Here is a 13,638-nt window from a genome sequence, read left to right on the forward strand (position 1 = left end):
GTTTGGTGAACACTGGATAAGTTGACTAAGTTTGGTGAACATTGGATAAGTTGACTAAGTTTGGTGAACACTGGATAAGCTGACTAAGTTTGGTGAACACTGGATCAGCTGACTAAGTTTGGTGAACACTGGATCAGCTGACTAAGTTTGGTGAACATTGGATAAGTTGACTAAGTTTGGTGAACATTGGATAAGTTGACTAAGTTTGGTTTGTTTGTTTGTTTTGGGTTTAACGCCATTTTTCAACAGTATTTCAGTCATGTAACGGCGGGCAGTTAACCTAACCAGTGTTCCTGGATTCTGTACCAGTACAAACCTGTTCTCCGCAAGTAACTGCCAACTTCCCCATGTGAATCAGAGGTGGAGGACTAATGATTTCAGACACAATGTAGTTTATCAAATAGTCACGGAGAACATAGGCCCCGCCCGAGGATCGAACTCACGACCCCGCGATCCGTAGACCAACGCTCTACCTACTGAGCTAAGCGGGCGGGTGACTAAGTTTGGTGAACACTGGATAAGCTGACTAAGTTTGGTGAACACTGGATAAGTTGACTAAGTTTCGTGAACATTGGATAAGTTGACTAAGTTTGGTGAAAATTGGATAAGCCTGAGAGTAGACACGGTTCTGTAATTAAATTTTTTGAAAATGCTACACTGAATTTGAGGAGTATCAAATTTCTTTGATACAACTAATTAATCTCATCTTTAAATCAATGTACAGCGAAATCATAAATACTTGTAAGGGATTAATTTCAGTGGATTTTGTGGTTTCTTCAAATAAACAGGGATTGTTAAGTGTCTTGAGATGTAAGTGTACAAGCTGAAGGAAGGACAGAAAAGTTAGAACACAGTATTAGTAGACTGGGCCCTCATTCGCTGTATTCAACTGGAAAAAAACATGTTTATGGAAATAGAAATTTTATAGAACACAAGGACTGCCTCTTTGACTTGCAGACCCTTTCGAATTAGGACTTTATTCATTCATTATTGTCAGACTGTTGTCTTAACAAGAAGCTGTTTTTAAACTGATTAAACCAAAAAACCGTAACACAATCTGGCCAGGTTTTTGATATATATGCTACCAGATTTCTTCCACATCGTGCCTTTCATAAAGTGTTTCTGTTAACGTTATAATAAGCTTTCTTTCTTCTATATTCAAAGTTTCCATTCTTTGTCAAGTCTTTCACTCTACAAGCTAGAATAGACAACCAGACATCATACACTATCATTTTTAGTTCTTTGTACCCGATTCTTAGATTAACAGTATAGACCAGCCCAACAGAAATGGTTAACCCTGAAGCTGCTTGACCCACCTGTTAATATCATATCCATTTCTGTGACGGAATACCAAATAGGCAGACTGAAAAGAGTAATGAAGTGCTACGTATGTGCAATACAGTAGCCAATATCTTCTCCTAAAATCATCAAAAGTAGATTTTTTTAAACAGTGAAAGAGGCCCCAAGATATGAGAAGATTCACTACACAATACACACAGGCACACAGCAAGCTTACTCATATCATTGCTGTTGACATTGTGAGCTAACGACTGAAGCTGTTCAAGCTGGCATTTTAAATCTTGTTGTGTTAAAGTCTCGCCTTTCTTCTCCGATACTCTACCTTGCTCATCTCCTTGCTGTCCGCTATCATAACCTGTAGTAACCGGCGGCTCTCTACTTGGGCTTCTTCTGTTCCCGCCTTTGTCATTCTTCCCAAACACCTACATCATTCAAAACATCTTTTAAACTGCATCTCTAGAATTATGGGCATGGGCTTTTCTAAAAAAACTTTTTAATTAAAGTATATTCACGTATATATTATCATGTAATATAATAGGATTTCCAGACTTTTCAGAAGACATCTTGCAATGTCTGTTTAAATGTATGAAATGAACTTGAGGAGTTATTACCATTTACCAGTACTACCGTTAGATAGCTTAAAATATTTCCAGAGAAAAATATGAGAATTTATATCATTTGTGCAGATGTTTTATTTTTCCTTCCTAAATTTTCACCATTTCATGTTAAGCTCTGCCTTGATAATCAGATTACATAAATATATTCTTGTATGAATTAGTACACATACAATCTAATAAATACTGGGTCCAACATTATAGCAGGATTTTGCAGATCCATCTCAGTCTAAGAGCGTTGGACTGGTTGACTCTGAGCTCAAGCTTGAAACTGGCCATTTTTACGCTCTTACTAAATTTAACTGTAAAGGATTACTTTAAATTCTATCATTACTTTATTAAAAGTAAGTATATTTGTGTGCATATACCATGTAACTCTAATATAGATATAGGCAAGGACAGACTTAGAGAGAATTCAATAATTTGCCTTACCTTAAAGAGAGTATAGACCAGATAAACAACAATACCGACAGCATACATCGGTAGAATGACTCCCATCATGCCTCGCCCTGAACCCTTTGTCTGTTTTGATTGTTCCGCCGCTGCTGCACGCATACCAGGATGTGGACCCTGCTAAAATATATGTGGAATCTTAACCATGTGTTTAGAATACATAATTTTTTGCAATATGTATACTGTAAAACTTTAAGAGGTACATTTGTATGGAACACCCGCTCCCCTGCCCCACCACTCCGTCAACCAAACATTAATGTCAATCATGCTCCGAGTCTGTTCTTACAATTCATAAAAACAACCTGAATGAGTCTTTCACACAGGAACTAGAAATATTTTAGCAATTCTGTTTTTCATTAATATTTATGACTCCTAGAAATAGTGAAATTTATAGGCTCTCGCAAAAAGAAACAAGAGCTGTCACTAATGGTGACAAATGCCCCCACAGCACCTTGACCTTTGACCTGGTGTCCCCAAAGTCAGTAGGGGTGGTGTACTCAATAAGTACTATCAGCATGTGAAGTTTGAAGGTCCTGGGTGAAGTGGTTTGGGAGTAAAGTGCCTTCATGCAAAAAGTTAACGTTGGCCCCTGTGACCTTGACCTTTGACCTGGTGACCCCAAAGTCAGTAGGGTTGGTGTACTCATAAAGTACTATCAGCACGTAAAGTTTGAAGGTCCTGGGTACAGTGGTTCGCGAGTAAAGTGCCTTCATGCAAAAAGTTAACATTGGCCCCTGTGACCTTGACCTTTGACCTGGTGACCCCAAAGTCAGTAGGGGTGGTGTACCCAATAAGTACTATCAGCATGTGAAGTTTGAAGGTCCTGGGTGCAGTGGTTCGCGAGTAAAGTGCCTTCATGCAAAAAGTTAACGTTGGCCCCTGTGACCTTGACCTTTGACCTGGTGACCCCAAAGTCAGTAGGGGTGGTGTACCCAATAAGTACTATCAGCATGTGAAGTTTGAAGGTCCTGGGTGCAGTGGTTCGCGAGTAAAGTGCCTTCATGCAAAAAGTTAACATTGGCCCCTGTGACCTTGACCTTTGACCTGGTGACCCCAAAGTCAGTTGGGGTGTACCCAATAAGTACTATCAGCATGTGAAGTTTGAAGGTCCTGGGTGCAGTGGTTTGCGAGTAAAGTGCCTTCATGCAAAAAGTTAAGGTTGGCCCCTGTGACCTTGACCTTTGACCTGGTGACCCCAAAGTCAGTAGGGGTGGTGTACTCAATAAGTACTATCAGCATGTGAAGTTTGAAGGTCCTGGGTGAAGTGGTTTGCGAGTAAAGTGCCTTCATGCAAAAAGTTAACGTTGTGACTAACGAACGAACGAACTAACGGACGGACAGTTGAAAACTAATATGCCTCCCTTCGGGGGCATAAAAAAGAACAAACAAGAGCTGTCTCCATAGGATGACACATGCCCTCGATGGCACTTTGAATAAATAGTTATGGCCGATGTTAGAGTTTAGGACCTTTGACCTATGGACCTGGGTCTTGCGCGCGACACATCGTCTTACTGTGGTACACATTCATGCCCAATAATTTTAAAATCCATGCATGAATGACAAAGATATGGACCGGACATGCCCATCAATGCACTATCATGAAATATGATCTTTAACGTTTAAGTGTGACCTTGACCTTTGAGCTACGGACCTGGGTCTTGCGCGCGACATGTCGTCTTACTGTGGTACACATTCATGCCAAGTTATTTGAAAATCCAACCATGGATGACAAAGATATGGACCGGACACGAATGCACTATCATGAAAAATGACCTTTAACGTCTAAGTGTGACCTTGACCTTTAAGCTACGGACCTGGGTCTTGTGCGCGACACGTCGTCTTACTGTGGTACACATTCATGCCAAGTTATTTGAAAATCCATCCATGGATGACAAAGATATGGACCGGACACGAATGCACTATCACGAAAAATGACCTTTAACGTCTAAGTGTGACCTTGACCTTTGAGCTACGGACCTGGGTCTTGCGCGCGACACGTCGTCTTACTGTGGTACACATTCATGCCAAGTTATTTGAAAATCCATCCATCGATGACAAAGATATGGACCGGACACGAAAATTGAGGACAGACAGATCGACAGACTGACAGACCGACAGACAGTTCAAAAACTATATGCCTCCCTTCGGGGGCATAAAAAGACCAAAACACAACAAACAATGTTAAAACTTATTACAGTCAATCAAAATACTCACTCTCATTTTCCTGATATGTTCAGGAAGATCTCCGCCCCCAGGATGAGCACCACCCATCTGTCTGTCTCTCAAAGCTGGAGGAACAAAATCTGTAAATTGTAAACATAAAATTTGTATTTTAAAAAATATATATATATTGTTATTAGTACAGCAATGAAATCTGACCCATATTATAAACAGGACAAGTATATCTTGTAAGCTGTAACACATCTCTATTTCTAAATTAATCTATTAGTAAGTTAATTAATCTACTTAACTTTGGCAGGCTATTACATGGCCTGTGAACACTTCGAACTATATTTCAATAAACTGATGTTCCACACAGAAATGATGCTACCTTGACTGGCAGATTATTTGCATGAGCACTTTTGAAAATGGTGAATTATAAGGGTAAGTTCAAAATGGAAGTTGACTTCCGGCCATATATGACATCTTTATTTGCACACTCATATGACACAAGTGCACGATTTTCAGGAAGCGGACACGAGCACAGTTTAAATAAGCTTGAAGCTTTCATCACAATCAAGCTGGAATAAATTAGTAAAAACTGATCTAAAACTGGCAAAATGAACTCTTTCAATTTTAAACATTCTAGAATTAAGGTCAGTACCGGTAATTTGGTCAGAAATATGTTTCTGTGGTGTAGTCAAAAGAAATCCAAAGTAAATTATTAATAGATAGATCTCATTTTTTCCATTTTTTGCACATTTTCATGTTAAACACACATTTTCCCTGCTAGAATGCATTCTGCATGGAATGAGATGGTTTTCTTGTTCATACTCAATGAATGGTAAGTTTTGCATGTAAAACCCAAAGTATTGCGTAGACAAGGGCTTATACATCATTTTAAGGGTAGCAAACCAGAACACTGACTGACATTTCGCTAGGAACAGTTCAACACCCTATTTTCATGAAAAAAGGTGTAGGAAAAGTTCTGTTCTTATTATAAAGATATATAAATAAGTCCTGACTTTATTGTTAAAAATAAAAGGTACTTAATAAAGCAGCTTACTATTTCCTAATCCTATGTAAATAGAGTATAGTGTAATATATATTTTTATCAGAATTTCCAGCCTTTCACTTCTTGTCTTGAAAGTCTGTCTTGTGGTAATAAATAAATGCCAAAAAAATATGGGGTTGACCATATTAATGCAATACTGCATTGGTAGACATAAAAAATTCCTACATTCACTTTCATTTTACCCGTAGCGTTTTTTTTTTTTCCATTTTGGGAAAAGGTCAGGTATCGGTTGAATTGGGAAAAATAACTGCGTTTTTTAATTCAAATTGGGAAGAATAGTGGGGTTTTTACTCATATTGGGAATTTTTGATAATTAGTTATTAATAATATCATCATTTAGAACATTTCTTCCTTTTATTCTATGTATATTATATAATATAACATGCCATAAACATGATTGAATTCATAATGCAATGTCCCAGGTTTTCATATGCTTAAAAATGTTAACTATATGTTGACTTCCTGAGCCTCTGTAAGCGGTCTCTTACCCTCTCTACAGAGTAGCTTAGTGACTCTGACGTCTGCTGAGAAAGCTGATTTCTATAATTAAATTTGTGGTGCATTTGGATAATTATATTACGCACATTTTTTACGATTTTGTTTTCATTTTAACAAAGGGGTGTATATAACAGTCAGGGGTGTAACTGTTTCTAGTTATCGCAGTTTATAACCCATTTGAGTTATTGGTTAAACTTTCATAACTTGTTTCAGTTATCATGAAATATTACAAAGCCCTCCTGTGCCAATTCCTCATTTTGAATGAGACTAATGCAATTATATCTTGAATCCTTGACCTTTTATCTTTCCAGCTGTGCAGTAGAATTTTTTACGCAAGGCTGATAAAGTCTTACGCAAAAGCTTTAAAGCTATAAAACACTTAATATCTCATTATTATCTCATTATGCTTATCAGGTCATGCTCGGACTAAAAGAGAATTTGATTAACCTCAGTTTGCTACTAATTTCACTTTAAAGGTCACTTTGTGAGAACAGCAAAAAGACTTTTTTTGAATAACTTACCTGAGTTAACTATATTTTATAACTAATACAGGTTACAGAATGCTTGAAAAAGTAACTGAAATAGGTTACATAACTTAAAACAGTTACACCCCTGACTGTATAATACACCAACGTAGAGCTTCATACATTTTTTCCCAGTTTGATAGCACGTAAATATCGCCAAAAATCGGGACAATTTTTGTCAGCTGTCTGGTGTTTACATTATTTGCACCTCATATTGAAGTGCTTTTTGGCTGGGTCTAAAAGCAGATACGGTACCGAACCAATTGGTTAATTTTTGTACATATCCAAACGCGATGGATAATGGGTCAGGTTTACCTGCCAAGCGTAATCAGTACTGATTTTTGGCAGTAACAAGTTGAAGTATAATTATTAAAACCACGTAAAATGCAAAATTTTGAAGCTATGGGCTACATGTATATATGTAAAATCAGTACAAACATTTTCTTTCAGGGGCTGTTCAAATAAAATGCAATTAAAACGACTTGTTTGTTATTTCTTCCCCAGCTAAATATTGCTGATCAATACAGTCGGCCAAACATTGTTTAACAATCACGCAAATTAACTTCTGTTTTGATGTGCCCATAATTATGAAATGTTTGTTCGCACGTATAAAGCTTGCTGAGGCAGCATTCCCATTCACGCAAAAATCCGCGTAATTCACGCATAAAAAGTCACTTGCGCGCAAGTTTTAAAATTCCACGGGTACAATGCACGCGTAAATAATCTGACAGAAAATACATTGTTCCTCCATAAAGAGCCGAAATTCAAGTAACCAGACATTATTTTTGATCCGCACACGCAAATTACCGCATTACACACTGTTGACAATTTACTATGTGTCAAGACGTGTTGAATTTACATGCCGATAGCATAATTTAAGCTCCGCCTACTCCAGGTACTTGTGAGATTTTCGCGAGAACTGTGACAGCGAATCAAATTATTCGTAAAACTAGATGCGATAGTATTCAGCCAATCAACGACGCTTTTACATCTTTGACACTTTCCGATAATTGTCAACATGTGCAGTGTTTTGGACGTTTTTTTTTCAACAAGTTGTTGAATAATTAAGTGGTCAGCTGGCATCTACTACACAGTTATTTGGTCTCCATTGTAAAAGAAAGACTCGTAAGCTGCTTGTATATTAATATTTACAAAATGACCGGCAGACTGACTTTCATCGGGCAATTTTCTACAAATTACTTTTCATTTTTATTCGAGTCCGATACTGTTCCTGCTAAATAAGTATTACCCACCGAGTTTTTATAATTTTTTGTTGCTATATGTTGCAGCAAGATATAGCAGCAAAAAAAAAATGTTATAAAAACTCGGCGGGTGATACCTAACAGCGTCTGCTTGAATTTTTGAAAACAGCTTTTTTTTCAGAATTATGGTACCGTAACCCTAGCCAGTGCCTAAAGAAAAACTCATTGCATGTAAAAATGATGTATCTAAGAAAATGAATGGTCACATCAATAGTTTTTATCCATAAACAAGAAAATTATAGCCATCTTTTCAAATTGCTTCACAAGCTTGCTGGGTGTGGGGGGTGGGGAGGGGGTACATTGAGAGTTAGAAATGATAAATTTCTATTTTTCAACTAGAAGTCTGTCCACTTTTCTATAAGGAGAAGTGACTTCTACGCTGTATCCCTGTGGTGCATGTGTAAAACAAACCAAGTCATTATAACACAGGCTGAATTAAAGCACTTCCCATATACTTCTTAATAATTTTTTTTCAGTTGGAACATTTTCTTCAATTTGTATGGTTTGTACCCAACTTTTTTATCATGTACCCACATTTTCTGAAGTATGTTGGTACATGTACCCACTTTTCAAAAAGTCAGTGGGAATGCTGCTGAGGTGTTGACAATTTGAGAAAGTGTCATGTTCTCAGAGTACTATTAAATGTTGATTTTTAGATGTCTGTAACCGCTGACTGTAACCGGTAAGAAGTGACTGCGATTTTCATGCGAAGTCATTGTTATGCATATGCCACAAATGGTGATTGTAAACAAATTTTTTACGATATAAGCAGTCTGTCATTTTGGAAATATGTTTTTTTCGATTGGGAAAATGTCCGTTTACCGGTACTTTATAAAGAAGGAAAAAAGTTTTGACATAATTGGAAGCTTAAAACCTAGCTTAAAATCTTTTTTTTGCGTACCGGCCATTATCATCCATATAAATGGCTTATAATTTTTATATAAGGCGGAAAAATTGCATCACTTACTTATATGGACTACATTCGAGTGGACAAATAAGAAGATCTGCCAAATTACAACCTTCCTACCAATAATGATTTCAACCAAATTAAGCATACCTCGCGAAAACTAATGACAAGAATGCTGTCAAACAAAATTTTATTACATACCGTCAGCTTTACTTTCTTTCGGTGAGGAATTCAAGCCGAATAAACTCATAACAATAGGATGCAATAACTTTGGATATAGAAATAAGAAACATCCAAGAATTACGGCTATAGAGCCATAGATACGCATCGTCTGAAAATCCATTTCCGTACACAAAATATTGATTTCTCGTAATGTCACGTTACAAGCACGTGACCAGAAACAACGAAAAGAAAATCAGGCAACGTAGTTATCATTTACGATAATATACAGCGGCATTGTCATTACCGTCTATGTTATTGTTGTATCAATAACATGATTTCCGTTGGTGTGTTAGAAATGTAACTCATTATCTGTAAAAGTTTCGAGAATCTGCGAGATTAAAAATGGGATCCAACATGGCGCTCTCCTTGAAAGAATTGGCTTCTCTTTTGAGGTCTGTTTTCTGCTCAATGATGCAATAAATAAGCAATTTATAATATGTACCCAATCTTTAAACAGTTTTCAAAGTAGTGTGTGGTATGCCATAGTTAATATGCCAATACTTTTTTCAATGCTCTGTAACAAACTATTCTGCCTGTACAAAAAAGTGGGTGGGGTATAAAGAAAATGTCAGGGTGTCAGCTCTTTCACTCCCAAGTTTTCCTCCCCTGACTGTTCACTCCCATTTTCTTTCAACAAGTGACTTTTCAATCCCAATTTTATCTTTGTCTATTGAAATTCTATTCCAATTAATGGGAAATACTACAAAAAACTATTCACAGTTCACTACTCGAAAGAAAGTGAACTTTACTGTGAAAACTTAAGTTTACATTAAGTGTCATCATACCTGTTACAGCGAATATCATATTTTGAAAAATTTGCAGGAAGCTTCGCGGTGATTTATTTCCTATTCGCTGCGTTCTTGTTCCAGATGGCATTGTTATTCTGACTATATTTTCCATTTTCTGTCCAAAGTTTTTTATGCCCCCCTTTGAAGAAGGAGGGGTATATTGTTTTGCAGATGTCGGTATGTCTGTCGGTCGGTATGTAGACCAATCCGTTTGTGGATGATAACTCGATCAAGAACACTTGGGCCTAGGATCATGAAAGTTGATAGGAAGATTGGTCATAACCAGCAGATGACCCCTATTGATTTTGAGATCAGTAGGTGAAAGGTCAGTTCACAGAGACCTAGAACAGTTAAATGGTTTCTGAATGATAACTTAAGAACACTTAAGCCTAGGATCATGAAAATTGACAGGAAGGTTGGTCATGACCAGCAGATGACCCCTATTGATTTTGAAATCAATGGGTCAAAGGTCAAGGTCACAGTGACACAGAACAGTTAAACGGTTTCCGGATGATAACTCAAGAATGCTTTAGTTTAGGATTATGAAAGTTGACAGGGAGATTGCAGGTTTTTTTCTAGCTAATTTGGGATCATAGCCTATACCCCCCAAATGGGAATTAAAAAATGACGTGTAAATGTTCCAAATTGGGAAATATTTAGTCCCATAGGATATAGTAAGGATGTGTTTATAATAAGCACTTTCTCATACACTTGTTTCACATTGTAGAACCTCTTTAACATACTTCCATTACAAAACTGTCCATAATTTGGTCATTTTTTTTGCAATTTTGATGAAATTTTTTTCAGAATGTAGCTTGGGAATTTTTGTACTCATTTTGGGAAAAATACATACTTTTTGGCATTGGGAATATAGCTGAATAACGGCTATAAAAACGGCCGCAATAAACCTTGGATTGGTCATGTCCAGCAGATGACCCCTATTGATTTTAAAGTCAGAGGTCAAGGTCACAGTGATCCTGAACAGTTAAACAGTTTCTGAATGATAACTTAAGAAATGCTTGGGCCTAGGATCATGAAAATTGATGGGGAGGTTGATTATGACAGCAGATGACCCCTATTGATGTTGAGGTCAGTAGGTCTAAGGTCAAGGTCACAGTGACCCAGAACAGTCATATGGTTTCCGGATGATAACTTGACTGCTTGGGCCTAGGATTATGAAAATTCATGGGGAGGTTGATCATGATCAGCAGATGACCCCTATTGATGATGAGGTCAGTAGGTCAAAGGGTCACAGTGAGTGAGTGACCCATAACAGTTAAACAGTTTCTGGATGATAACTCAAGAACGCTTGGGCCTAGGATTCTGAAACTTAATAGGGAGGTTGATCATGACCAGCAGATGACCTCTATTTATTTGAAGGTCAATAGGTCAAAGGTCAAGGTCACATCTACCCAGAACAGTAGAACTTTTGTATACAATGACCAAATAATTTCTGTTCTTTGTGCAATTACTGAATGCATCAAGGGGGGTATTTCGTGTTCTGCAAGCTCTTGTTAAAGAAATTATACCTTTTCTCAACTAAGTGGAATCCCCATGTGGTTCTGGGACAATCTGCGCATGAAAAGAATTGGAACCACTGTCTTACCCTTGAATGATCGTAAGAGGCGACTAATAGGGTCATAACACTTGGTTTTGCTGTAACTCTGTGATTCCAGCAGGTATGCAAATTTTGATTCCATATCTCGTGTTTTTATTTCGATGTAAATGAGGTGTGGAGCCAAAATTTGTAGTCCTGTTTGGTGCCATATAACCTATACTGTGTTGGTGCGCCGTAAAACCCAAATAAATAAATAAACAACTAAGTGGAAACCTTTTTTTGCATGCTTTTTTGAGTGATGAATAATTTTCAGCAATCAAATAAAGTTCTGTATTCATTGCGGAGAGAACCACTTCCTTTCTAGGCTATGGGGCACCACCGGTCGCCTTGTTAACTTCTGGCGAAAATTTTGAAATCCATCACCAAGTGTGAAAGTATACTTGCGTAACTGTAAAGCCCTTTGGGCCTGCTCTTCGAGCTCGATAATGATAGGCTATTTTGGTAGAGTTATTTATAGTATAAAAATGCACTTGTATTTAGTTTCAGGGGAGGAAAAGCCTTGGGAGTGAATGGTCTGAAATTCGAAATATCAGTATCAGTCAGTCCAGAGTTATGGTCCTTGACTTAGTGAATCATAGACATAAAATGTGTTGCATATATATCATAAAAAATGTTTAACCTGTAGTCATGGAACCGTGTGCATTGACAGGAAGTGGGGACACATCTAGTTTATTTTAGTGTAAGATTGAAATTAATTATATACACGAGATATATGTCATAAAAAGACAATTACATGAGTGATCTAATGTATATCAATGTCTATTTTGAAAGTATGCTTATGACTAGCCTGTGCAATATAGGTTTATCTGGTTGGTTGTATATGACTAACATAGTCAAATTAATTTGATGCAATCCTAGGAAATATTGAGATTTTTTTCATATGGGCAGTATCTCCACTCGTGTCAAACACTCGAAAAACCAAACTAATGGAGGAAATTTCCAAAATTACGAATTTTCTGGTGATTTAAACCGATGTATGTACTTTACACATTTACCGTGTCTACACAGCATTATGTGCAAGCGATAAAACCAATAACTTAACATGACTGTGATTAATTTTTTAGCTCACCTGAGCCAAAGGCTCATGGTGAGCTTTTGTGACTGCTCTGTGTCCGTTGTCCATCGTAAGTCGTGCGTCCGTCAACATTTTCTTAAAAAAAATTTCTTCTTGAAAACCACTGGGCAAATTACACTAAACTTCACAGGAATGATCCTTGGGTGGTCCCCTTTCAAAATTGTTCAAAGAATTTAATTCCATGCAGAACTCTGGTTGCCATGGCAACCAAAAGGAAAAACTTTAAAAATCTTCTTGTCCAAAACTGCAAGGCGTAGGGCCTTGTTATTTAGCATGTGACATCATCTTATGGTCCTCTATCAAGATTTTTCAAATTGTGCCCTTGGGGTGAAAAGAGGCCCCGCCCCGGGGTCACAAGTTTTACATAGACTTATATAGTAAAAAACTTTAAAAATCTTCTTACAAGTCTAAAACTACATGACCTAGGCCTTTGATATTTTGTATGTAGCATTGCCTTGTGGTCATCTACCACAATTGTTCAAATTATGCCCCTGGGATGAAAAGAGGCCCTGCCCCGGGGGTCTCGTGTTTTACATAGACTTATATAGGGTATTTTTTTTAAAAAATCTTCTTTCCTGAAACTGCAAGGCCTAGGCTTTTGAAATTAAGTATGTTGCCTTTCCTAGTGTTTCTCTTCCAAAAATGTTCAAATTATGTCCCTAGGGTAAAAGGAGCCCTGCCGTGGGTGTACCAAGTTTAACATAGACTTATATAGGAAAATAATTAATGATCTTCTTTTCTGAAAGTTCAAGGCATTTGATATTTGGTGTGTTACATTGCCTGGTGGATCTCTAACAATTCTTTTCAAATTATGACCCTGGGGTGAAAAGAGGCCCCGTCCTGGGGGTCATTTGTTATAATTACGAGTTATATAAAACAAATACTTCAAAAATTATCAGGTCATATTTAATAGGCTGTTTAATTATAATTACCTGATGACCCAAGCCATTAGGGATCTCTTGACTGTGACCTTGACCTACTGACCTACTTTCTTGTTTTTTAAGATACAGCCTTGAAATTTGGATGACATGTACTGTTTTGCACACCAATCTTAAAATTGTCTTTCATTGACCATGAATGTGACATACTGACCTACTTTCTAATATTTTAGCATCAATTTGTCATTTGAAACATGAGGCTCAT

At 37.2% G+C, this 13,638-nt stretch overlaps 2 protein-coding genes across 4 annotated transcripts in view; one reads left to right on the forward strand and one right to left on the reverse strand.

The window, feature by feature from the left end:
- The window catches only part of LOC123536947 (resistance to inhibitors of cholinesterase protein 3-like), a 22,584-nt gene extending 13,332 nt beyond the window's left edge, over nt 1-9,252 (reverse strand). The window contains exons 1-4 of one of the 3 annotated variants that reach the window (XM_045320463.2): nt 8,994-9,252; nt 4,581-4,669; nt 2,346-2,483; nt 1,517-1,721 (exon numbers count right to left, since the gene is read on the reverse strand). In XM_045320463.2, the coding sequence (XP_045176398.2) occupies nt 1,517-1,721; nt 2,346-2,483; nt 4,581-4,669; nt 8,994-9,135 (574 nt within the window). In that variant the 5' untranslated portion in view covers nt 9,136-9,252. Of the gene's footprint in view, nt 1-1,516; nt 1,722-2,345; nt 2,487-4,580; nt 4,670-8,993 lie in introns of all 3 variants that reach the window. The other 2 variants (XM_045320462.2, XM_045320464.2) reach the window with 2 other exon arrangements.
- LOC123536946 (CCR4-NOT transcription complex subunit 11-like) overlaps nt 9,202-13,638 on the forward strand; it is a 20,076-nt gene continuing 15,639 nt past the window's right edge. The window contains exon 1 of the mRNA XM_045320461.2: nt 9,202-9,406. Within this exon, the coding sequence (XP_045176396.2) occupies nt 9,357-9,406 (50 nt within the window). The 5' untranslated portion in view covers nt 9,202-9,356. The remainder of the gene's footprint in view (nt 9,407-13,638) is intronic.

The sequence above is a fragment of the Mercenaria mercenaria genome, chromosome 17 (genome assembly GCF_021730395.1).
Source record: "Mercenaria mercenaria strain notata chromosome 17, MADL_Memer_1, whole genome shotgun sequence".
NCBI lineage: Eukaryota > Metazoa > Mollusca > Bivalvia > Venerida > Veneridae > Mercenaria > Mercenaria mercenaria.